At 48.2% G+C, this 9,753-nt stretch overlaps 2 protein-coding genes across 2 annotated transcripts; one reads left to right on the top strand and one right to left on the bottom strand.

Annotated features, from left to right (window-relative positions):
* Positions 1-2,685: 2,685 nt before the first annotated feature.
* socs2 (suppressor of cytokine signaling 2) lies at positions 2,686-5,782 on the bottom strand. Its single transcript, XM_056588589.1, has 3 exons — positions 5,368-5,782; positions 4,815-5,057; positions 2,686-3,588 (listed from the first exon to the last, which is right to left on the bottom strand). Exons 1-3 carry the CDS (start codon positions 5,450-5,452, stop codon positions 3,047-3,049), a joined length of 870 nt encoding a protein of 289 aa, XP_056444564.1. The 5' UTR covers positions 5,453-5,782; the 3' UTR covers positions 2,686-3,046.
* A 957-nt stretch (positions 5,783-6,739) lies between these two features.
* ncaph2 (non-SMC condensin II complex, subunit H2) lies at positions 6,740-9,613 on the top strand. Its single transcript, XM_056587592.1, has 8 exons — positions 6,740-6,922; positions 7,630-7,742; positions 7,953-8,054; positions 8,233-8,294; positions 8,511-8,592; positions 8,931-8,987; positions 9,398-9,477; positions 9,583-9,613. Exons 2-8 carry the CDS (start codon positions 7,635-7,637, stop codon positions 9,611-9,613), a joined length of 522 nt encoding a protein of 173 aa, XP_056443567.1. The 5' UTR covers positions 6,740-6,922; positions 7,630-7,634.
* The last annotated feature ends 140 nt before the right edge of the window (positions 9,614-9,753 follow it).

The following is a 9,753-nucleotide window of genomic DNA, read 5'->3' as shown; positions in this document are numbered from 1 at the left end:
GCCTGCAAGCACAGAGCTCGGGTTATAATAACATCACTATCATTCTTATTCGTCCAAGTATTGTTGCGTTAGAATTGGTTTATAGACAATATGGACATTGTTATTCCACAAATGGTTAGCGGCTGGTTGAATATTAGAACCACACTTATCCATGTGAGACATTGGGGTGGGAAAAACTAAACTGATGACAGCTGTGTGGAAGTTTATAGCAAAAGCTTTCAGAGAACTCCTAACAGCCATTCACCCTTCCTTTGTTAATCAAGTATTGCAGATCACAGAACTGCCTTACGTTTTAGGCAGAAGACTCAAACCGTTTTTCTTGATGGTCCGATATATTCGAGGTGATTCCAAGTCAGGTTTGAGTGGTGTGGTGATGGCTAACCCTTCATTCTCTGGGCCTAAGATAGGAAGAGCTCAACTGGTCTAATGGCTGAGTCACAACCACACCATTCCTAACTAGGGTTTCCAATTTCGCTTTCCAATCATAATGGGTTTTTGCAGACTGCACCGGAAGCCGTATTCGGACCCGGGTAACTAGAGACGCTGTGGGATGAACCAGCACAGCGGAAACCACCGTACTGAAGCAGCAGCCTGCTTCGGAAACACTGAAAATCTTGTTAAGTCAGGGCTGGTGTCAAGTGGACATGTTGCAAAACAGACCTAATGACCTAAGGGGCTTAGGTGGAGCGGCAGTCACGACCTTATGTGAGCTTAACATAAGGGGTTTATTATGCTCACACCTGACGTCCGACCAGCCCACTGAGCCGTTTCCCTTCCCCCGAAAGATTCTGAAAGTGTGAGGTCTCGTCAGCTTCGTCCTTGGCCAGAACAATGAGTCACAGTTTTGAAGCGAGGAAGTAGGAAGTAATCTCAGGCGCTAATGCAAATCGTTCAGAGTAAAACTAAAGTTATTTTTTTAAAAGAGGTGCACGGGAGCATGTTTCAATAATCGTAGTTTGAACTCAAGATTTCCAGAGCCAGTGTAGACCTGGACAAAAAACAATTCAGAGACAAGTTCAGACCTTATTTTCCAGTCTTTTATTATTTGCCTTTCTTCTGTATATACCCCCCCCCCCCCTCCCCAACCCTCACAAAGTGAAATCAATTTAGACTGCATCTACAAAGCGCATGAGGAAACAACACCAGAGGGGTCAGCACCACAATACATTCACTCCCCATCGTGTTTTCAAGGAGAGATAGCATGCGTTCCAATAGTGTACAGCTTTGTTTAAAAAAAAATATTTTACCAGGAAAACAACATTTGCACACAATCAATAAATACTTTTACCAATTTTTTTGCTGCGACCATAGGTATGCCTGTACAGTTATTAAGATCCAGTAATACAGAGCAGAGATCAGTTTGTTTTTACCGCACCTTATATTTCCCTGACCAGCTGGCTGTTTTGTGGCGTCGCGGGGCAAGGATTCCTTACTTCAGAGCAGACAGACCAGCCATTCTACCTTTATTTTGGTTGGACATTACTGGGATAGTGAATTAGCACCTGGCCCCAAATATTTAATTCAGAAGTCACCCTGACTTTTTATTGCCCAGCGATGTGTAGCCTGAATGCTATGATTGGGCACTTCTTAAAGAGCGTTAAAAAATAGAGAAAATAAACCATTGAAAAAATCCTGTAGAGATGAGCAATTACATAAACAAAACAATAATATATATATATATATATATATATAGCACAAGAACATAAGTGCCATCAGAAAAATGTACTTCCTTTGTCTTAACAGCAGCTATCAGTTTATTCTTTTGAACACACAACACATCATCTTTCATTCCGATATTTGCATTTTCTTTTGCCTTGAAAAAAAAAAAAATCATAATAGTCCAAGGCGATCACAACTGACATATCCAATTAAGATATCACCTAGCAACTGACCACAGCAATAGAGGAAAAACAAAGTGAGTCACAACACTGTGACCGCCGTAATTCTGTCCGTTTGTATGCCTGGTGTATCACCAAATGTCTTGGTCCCAGATCCAATCACGGGGGAACTGTTGGTGATGTGACAGGCTAGCAGGAGCTCTGGTGTCAGCGCAGCGTATCAATCCTTATTCTGTAATGACGGGCAGAAGGAATGCATGTAATGGCTGTATCTGATGGGTACAGCCTAGCATAATGGATACTACTCCAGTACGAGTATGAATAGAACCGCTCGGTATCATGTCTCCGCTTCTTAGAAACACAGGAGGAAGAAAAAGAAAGAGAAAATAAATTCCTCAGAGGGAGATTGGACAGTAGCAACAGAGGCCTTCTGAGGAGACCGGAGCTCTCTTTAGTCGAGGGTTTTTTGGACGTCCTCAAACAATGTTGACCGAGTAAAGCACCAAGTTCCTCAATGGTTAACCTACGATACAAAAGCAGGAGAGACGGGGTCGGGTGGAAAACAGTCCGAAAAAGACGAGGAAGAAGAAAAAAAACCTTGGAATATCAAAGCAAAAAAAACAGAATGCCAACAGTGTTCGACGCCTTTCTCCAGAGACACCGAAAGCCACGATGAACAGACCTCATAATGTGTGCAAAAGCGCCCCGCGCACGCCCTATGGTTAACCTGAGCACCCCCGGTACCGCGGTAATGACTCACCAGGAAAGAATGACGCCCCCCCCCCCCTCCCCCCCCAGAGAACAGCCCGGGACCCTGCCCCCCCCCCCCGCCCCCCCCGTTCTATCGTCATCATTCTCTTACTAATTATATTCCTTTGGGACAAGTCTCAAAAGGTCAAAGACCCCCCCGGGCCCACGACGATCAGGACGCCACCGGGAGTGTCTCAAAGGGGGGACGGTGGTACTGCCTGCCTCCCGTCACTCCTCCTCTTCCTCCTCCTCTTCCTCCTCCTCCTCCTCCTCTTGAAGGTGAGTGGTCATTCTCAGAGTCTGCAAGTGCCAGCCCCCCCTCGCGATCAAAGCAGCGGTCAAAGGGTGCGCCCGCCTGCGTGTCACGCACGCACGCGCACGCCCGCCCTAACCAATCGCCCTTCTCCCCCGGGTCTGCGCGAGGCGGGGACAGTCTCCGCCGTCCGTCCGTCCGTCCGTCAGACGTTGAAGGCGTAGTCCGTCAGGTAGTCCTTGAGCCGGTTGGGCAGCGGGAGGTCCCGTACGCTGCGGGCGCTCCGGTTGATGGACACGCGGCAGAGGTGCTGCAGCGCGGGGGCCGCCGTGTACACCGGCTTGGTCAGGAGCAGCTGGACCGTGCCGCTGGGCGCCGCCGGCGGCAACGCCACCGCCGCCGCCGCCGCCGGAGGGTTGTCCACCGCCGCCGCCGCCCCGCCGCCCGTCTTGGCGCCGTCCCTCCCGCCGGCCTTGGAGCTGTTGCGGGACAGCTGGACGTAGTGCTCCACCAGCAGCACCACGCTGTCGAACTGACGCAGCTTGGGCTTGATCAGCACCACCGAGTCCAGCTTGAACTTGCCGTCCTTGAACTCGATGCGCAGGTTGGTGGGGCCGGCCGACGTCATGGCCGAGATGGTGAACAGGTAGTCCCGCTGCGAGCTGTCCCGCACCAGGAAGGTCCCCTCGGGAGCGTCGTGCAGGATCTCCTTCGCCTCGTGGGCCGTGAGGCTGCCCCAGTACCAGCCTTAGGGGGGGGGAGAGAGAGAGAGAGAGACAGGAGAAAACGAATCCGGACGTTGAATACACGGAAGCAACACACGACGGAAGACCTCTCTCTGGGAGCTAATGGCGAACTCAAATCTGATAACGTTTAAAATTCCATTTTTTTTTTTAAAAGGAAACTCAAAAGAATAAAATTCCATTCAGAAAACGTTGCAGAAGCAGCTGGGTGCACGGGCCAGCTGTTTTCCCTTCCCTCCCTGGCTCTATAGCTTGACGCGCACACACACACACACACACACACACACACACACACACACACACACACACACACACACACACACACACACACACACACACACACACACACACACACACACACACACACACACACACACACTTTCTTGCTTGTCTAAAACACACGAGTGGAGGACCGCGAACATCGACCATGAACATCAAACGATCGGGATCTACAGCCGTTGCATTCATAGCACTGCCAGGGGCGCTCAGCGTACGTGCATTATCTGATCTGATGCTCTGCGCAGAGGCATCGACACGACCAAGTGGTCACGGCCCATTACAAGACAATGTACGCTAGTGTGTGCGGAAATATGTGTTCTACACTTGCTCAGATAAAAAAACACAAAAAAGGTCTCGTTCCTGGCGTTCGAGTTTCCAAGATTCGTTGATTGGGGGGGAACGGATCGGATTTACCATTGTATTATCTGCTGGTGTACGTTTACACAGTGCTCGGAATAGTTGTATGATGCAAGCACACTCAAATCTCTCTAATCGGAGCAACAAAGAATGGGAAATCTCACAATCTGATACCGGTAACAGCGTAGGCCTATACAACAACCACTGGAATTTAAAAGTCCGTCATTGGGAAAATATATGTTAAATACAATACTTGGTTGGCTGAATATAAAAAATGTTACTACAACGGGGTAGTGAGTCTGTGAATAATTTGTTAATGTATAATTAACCTCGAACAATGTTAATTTAGAGGAAATAAGATTATTCATTTAATTGGATCCCCCTTTAAAAGAGTTAAAATGATCAAACCTCGTTTAGCCTTTGAGCGATTCATATTTAATGTCATGGACTGCTTGTCTAGAATAAAGCAGGCACGACATCCACTCAATGCACAACATAAAAGGCATTCCAACGCGTGCGTAATGGCACCGAGCGGGTGACCAGTGGGTTCGGGTCACCACTTTGAGACAAATCAAACAAACAAACAAAACCTACCTGTGTTCTTCAGATCTTTCATAGCCGACGCGATGCGATTCTCGTCGGAGTCTCCAGCCCTCGGGTCGCTGTCCGCCCGTCTGTCATGCTGCTGGATGGCGTCTGGAGGCTCGGAGGACTGGCAGGTCATTGGTGGAACGACCTTGTTGTCTAGCTGCAGCCGGCCAGCAGAACGGACATCAGACGGACGCTTGACCAGCCAGGTGACTCCAAAAGCTTTGAACTTCTGCTTGAAACGTTGACCTGCGAACGAGTGGGGAACGGAGCGGAATGAGTACCACCGTAGTACCCTCAACCCACACACAATTCCGAGGTGGCATTTCTAATCGCCAGGACGGCGCATTGTTGAACCGCTTCAAGCAATCAAACCTTCCAATATTCACAAACACTAAATAGATTCAGATCTGACCGACAGACCGCGGTACATTCCCAATCGGGGTAGGGATCACACACAGTCATATAAACACGTGGTAAACAAGCTAAAACGCCCGATCCTAATCAGTGCTAGCGTGTAGCCAAGTAGGAGCAGCGAGAGTGCGTTAATCCACCGTACACAGTGTGTGTGCAAACACGATCAGCGGTGCCTGGGGGAGATGTTTGCTCTCATGGTGTTTCCTCGTATCTTCAAGTTTCCGCATTAGAATAAAAGGTGTAGAATGTTGCCAGACCCGGTCCGGGTGGAAGGAGGTGGTAGGTTTTGCGCACACATCCAACGCGCGACTCGACGGTGACCCTGTAAAACACACGTCTCCTATTCCGCGCAAAACGACTCCGATGTATGACGGCTAGTCAATGTGTGACGAGGAGATCTGCATTTCAAAGCCCAGGTCTTCGCGTCTGGAGAATCAGTCGGCGGTGAAACATGTTGCCCGACCATCACTGTTGATAGCGGGGCAGTAAAGGCAGTGCGCGCCCATAAACACGGTCCTGCACCAAAGAACCATTTCCAGGAACTTTCCAGGAATCAGATCACGTGGTCAGGCTCAGCGCGTTTTAAGGTCGTCCGTTGTATTCCCCGTTCATCCTTTCTCTCCATTTTTTCAGTTTTAGATCTGTATTTTTTTTTAATGCAAGGCCGCCCATGGCGAATGTAAACTTTCTGGTGGTTACCTGTTCGGTTTCATATCGAACACACACACACACACACACACACACACACACACACACACACACACACACACACACACACACACACACACACACACACACACACACACACACACACACACACACACACACACACACACACACACAATTTGAAGACATTATTTTATTCTTCGCATTGAATAAGCATGTAACTGTTTACAGTACATCCCATAATTGAAATTGTAATGGCATCGTTTACTATAATTACAATTATTAATTAATATTGGAAATTGTATTACACCATGCAAGACAATACAACACGATACAATACACTTCAATAAAGATTCCAAGCGTCAACAATTGTATTTTTGTGTATTCTTTTGCCCCTATATTGATCCAGACATTTGTATACTCCGAGTTAAGGGTTATCATGATTCATATTTATGCTGACTTGATAGTTTGCATATAAGCCTACAACATGCATTGTTCTACGCATGCCCAGATCGCTCATAATGGAAGGCTAGATCTGCACAGCTACATCTATGCACAGCAGGCGGTTTGGCTGCTTATAAATAAGACGCCTACCAAAGGTTGTAAGCCTACAAAAGGAAGAATGTCCCATTGCGTAACCTATAGGTTAAATACACATAGGTCTGACTTTAGGTCCTTCTTATTCTTTTAATGTCGAGTTCAATGCCAAAGCGATTGCAAAGGCCCAGTTAAAATCAAACCCTAATAAAGGGATTTCAGTGCACTGCCGCCCTCGTGTGGTCATTCATTGTCACTGTGGGTCAATGAGCAGCAGTAACATTTAACGCCTGGGCGGTAGGGGGCAACAGCTCCTCGGATGAGACGTGACGCTCAAACTAAGTCCGAAGAAGAATTAACGCGCGGTTATTTGGACTGTTTACCTTCTGCGTCTCAGCGGACGGCTACGACCAATCTTCTGTAATTGTGTCCTCATCTATTTATCTATTCACCAAACACTTTGAGTAGTGCACCGTCTCCAATGCTGCTTTGAGGTACCTGGGTGAGTGCGTTTAATCCGCAGGGTTCAACTCAGAGATCCACTCTTCTGTCAGCTTCCGGAAGACTATTGTATGATGATGATGATCAGATCAGCTCAAAATGTATTACTCTCAAGTATCGTTCTGCTGTTTTGCTCTGTTAGTGAAACACATCACGGTCAAGAGATGGGTTTAAAACAGTAAACATCGGGTTGATATGCATAAGTTACATAATGATAAGATGCCAGATATATGCATTACATGAGCATTATTGACATTACGTGCGTTGCTTAGTACTCTGAGTACTTAGTAGAGTAGTTCTTAGTTCTCTATCTCCGCTCTGGGCAGCCCAACCTCCTCCAGCTTCCGAGGACAAGAACCCGATTTATGGCCGATCGCACCTTCTGCTCAGCGGCACCCAGTCTGTGGAACGCTCTCCCTGACCATCTTAGGGCCCCACAGACTGTGGATTCTTTTTAAAAAGTCCTAAAAACCCATCTTTTTAGAAAGCCTTTTGGCTAAACTGCTATTTTAATTGATTATTTTTTTCTCTGTCATCTTTTTTTTACTGTAGTTAGTCTTTTATGTTGTATTTATTTTAATGTGCATTGTAACACCTTGATGTCATTAAGTTGATATAAAGTGCGTTATAAATAAAATGTATTATTATTATTATTACAACCTCGTAATCATAATGGATCACATGTGTTTGTTGATTAAAGACGACATGGAGTCCGCAGAGAACCGTTTCGCCCATCTGTTGCAACCGATCCGGGAGCTCACCAAGAACTGGGACATCGATGTGGCCTCTGAGCTCAACGACTATCTGGAGGAGGTAAAACAACAACGAACAAACCTTCGAGTGGTTCTCTCAAGCGTGTTTGACAGCAAACAACGTGACGATGACTTCTACGGAGCCGCGCTGGTCACCGGAGCACCCTGGATGACGTGACGTCATGTAACGCGCAGTCATGTAAACGGGCACTGGACGATACGACGTCAAATCACACGCAGACATTTGAACGCTCTCGTCTTCCTCTGACAGCTGGACGAGATATGCATCGCTTTTGACGGAGGGAAGATCCAGTTGAATTTTGCGGAAGCAGCACTTCTCATCCAAGGATCGACATGCATCTACAGCAAAAAGGTAGTTTGTTATTTGGTTGATACCGTGGCTGGTTTCGCCTGTCTCCATTGTAAAGGTTTTGTTTTTTCTTCTTCTTATTCGGAAGTTATGTCATTTTAAGAAGAAATCTCTTCAGTACCGGTTTGTAATTTGCAACGTTTTGCACTTTAATTCATTATTTCATCCTGGACTCTTTCAGGTGGAGCTTCTGTACAGCCTGGTGTTCCAAACGATGGACTACATCAACGACAAAAAACAGAGGTTTGCTTCCTTCTTTACTCTGCAACACCTACCGTGTTCACAGCATGGGATACAGGAGCTACCTCGAGGAATATCTCCATCACCTCCCCCTCCCTGGGGGAGGTGTTGGTGCTTTGGGCTGGCAGCAGCCACAGATAGTGTCAGGTGATGGACCGGAACAGTAAAACCATCCCTAGAGAGATGCCGACTGCCACTTTGCTCTCGGACTCTAAACAGGCGGGACAAGCAGGCGGGAGCAGCCGACAAGGAGGTCGAAGGCGACCACGAAGCAGACGACAACGACGACGGAGACTTCATGGTGAACGTTGCTTCATTACCATTTCATCTCGGTGCTTCATCTTATGGCTAGGACCGTTCGTCACCTCGGTTTAAAGATCCTAAAGTGAATTACAGTAAAAAATACATTTAAAAAGATTTATAAATTGAATAAATGAATAATGTACTTACTTTGACTGCTCAGTCATGGAGCTGCCTCACGGTGAGTTCAGCTGCGTGTCTTTAACGGGCGTCGCACACGGAACCTTTTCGGCGTGGCGCCGGGACAGCCGAGCCCCCTCGCCATGGCAACGGAGAAGACCCGCCGCCAAAACGATTGACCCCATGTTGTTTTTGTTGTTCCCCCCCCCCCCCTCGCAGTACCAAGAGATTGACTCCAGCACTGCAGACATGTCCCAGGAGTCTGACTCCACCGCGGTGAGAACACCGACACACACCCCCTCCGTCCGTCCGTCCGTCCTGAACGGAACGGGGGCACACCTGAGGCAGAGATAGGGGTCATTAAGGGGCAGACATGCTTTTCTTCAAACTCTAGCCAAACGGTGAACAATTATTTAGATTTTTTGAGTCTTCAATGTCATAATACAACTCTCTCTCTCTCTCTCTCTCTCTCTCTCTCTCTCTCTCTCTCTCTCTCTCTCTCTCTCTCTCTCTCTCTCTCTCTCTCTCTCTCTCTCTCTCTCTCTCTCTCTCTCTCTCTCTCTCTCTCTCTCTCTCTCTCTCTCTCTCTCTCTCTCTCTCTCTCTCTCTCTCTCTCTCTCTCTCTCTCTCTCTCTCTCTCTCTCTCTCTCTCTCTCTCTCTCTCTCTCTCTCTCTCTCTCTCTCAGCCGGTGCACGTGGCCCCCCTGGCCCCGGAGGCCCTCATCCTGCCCGAGACCCACGAGAAGCAGAAGCTGCCCCTCATAAGGTGGGCTCCGCGTCGTCACGGGTTACCGAGGCCCCTCCCCTCAGGGGGGGGGGGGCCCGACTCAGATAAGACCCCCCCCCCCCTCTCCAATGGCCTCTTGACCAGACGGCCGCACCCCCTACCTGCACCTCATTGACCTGTGTAAATATTAAAGGGGGGGGGTTCTGTGCCACCAGGTGGGGTATGATCAGCCGTTACAGACTGTTTGAAAACCTGCCTCTCTTCCCTGTGCCTTAGTGACATCACAAGGGGGGGGGGGGGGGGGGGGGGGGGGGG

This window comes from Gadus chalcogrammus, chromosome 4 (genome assembly GCF_026213295.1).
Source record: "Gadus chalcogrammus isolate NIFS_2021 chromosome 4, NIFS_Gcha_1.0, whole genome shotgun sequence".
In the NCBI taxonomy this organism is placed as follows: domain Eukaryota; kingdom Metazoa; phylum Chordata; class Actinopteri; order Gadiformes; family Gadidae; genus Gadus; species Gadus chalcogrammus.
Note: the sequence above shows the minus strand (reverse complement) of the source record. Positions and strands in the feature narration are given on the sequence as shown.

Excerpts from the sequence above, each read along its gene's own strand:
- ncaph2 (XM_056587592.1), top strand. The coding sequence starts at position 7,635 with ATGGAGTCCGCAGAGAACCGTTTCGCCCATCTGTTGCAACCGATCCGG. Across the intron at positions 7,743-7,952 it reads TCAACGACTATCTGGAGGAG|CTGGACGAGATATGCATCGC; the intron begins GTAAAACAACAA and ends TTCCTCTGACAG. Across the intron at positions 8,593-8,930 it reads ACGACGACGGAGACTTCATG|TACCAAGAGATTGACTCCAG; the intron begins GTGAACGTTGCT and ends CCCCCCTCGCAG.
- socs2 (XM_056588589.1), bottom strand. The coding sequence starts at position 5,452 with ATGCGGAAACTTGAAGATACGAGGAAACACCATGAGAGCAAACATCTC. Across the intron at positions 5,058-5,367 it reads CGTGTTTGCACACACACTGT|GTCAACGTTTCAAGCAGAAG; the intron begins GTACGGTGGATT and ends ACTCGTTCGCAG. Across the intron at positions 3,589-4,814 it reads GAAAGATCTGAAGAACACAG|GCTGGTACTGGGGCAGCCTC; the intron begins GTAGGTTTTGTT and ends CCCCCCCCTAAG.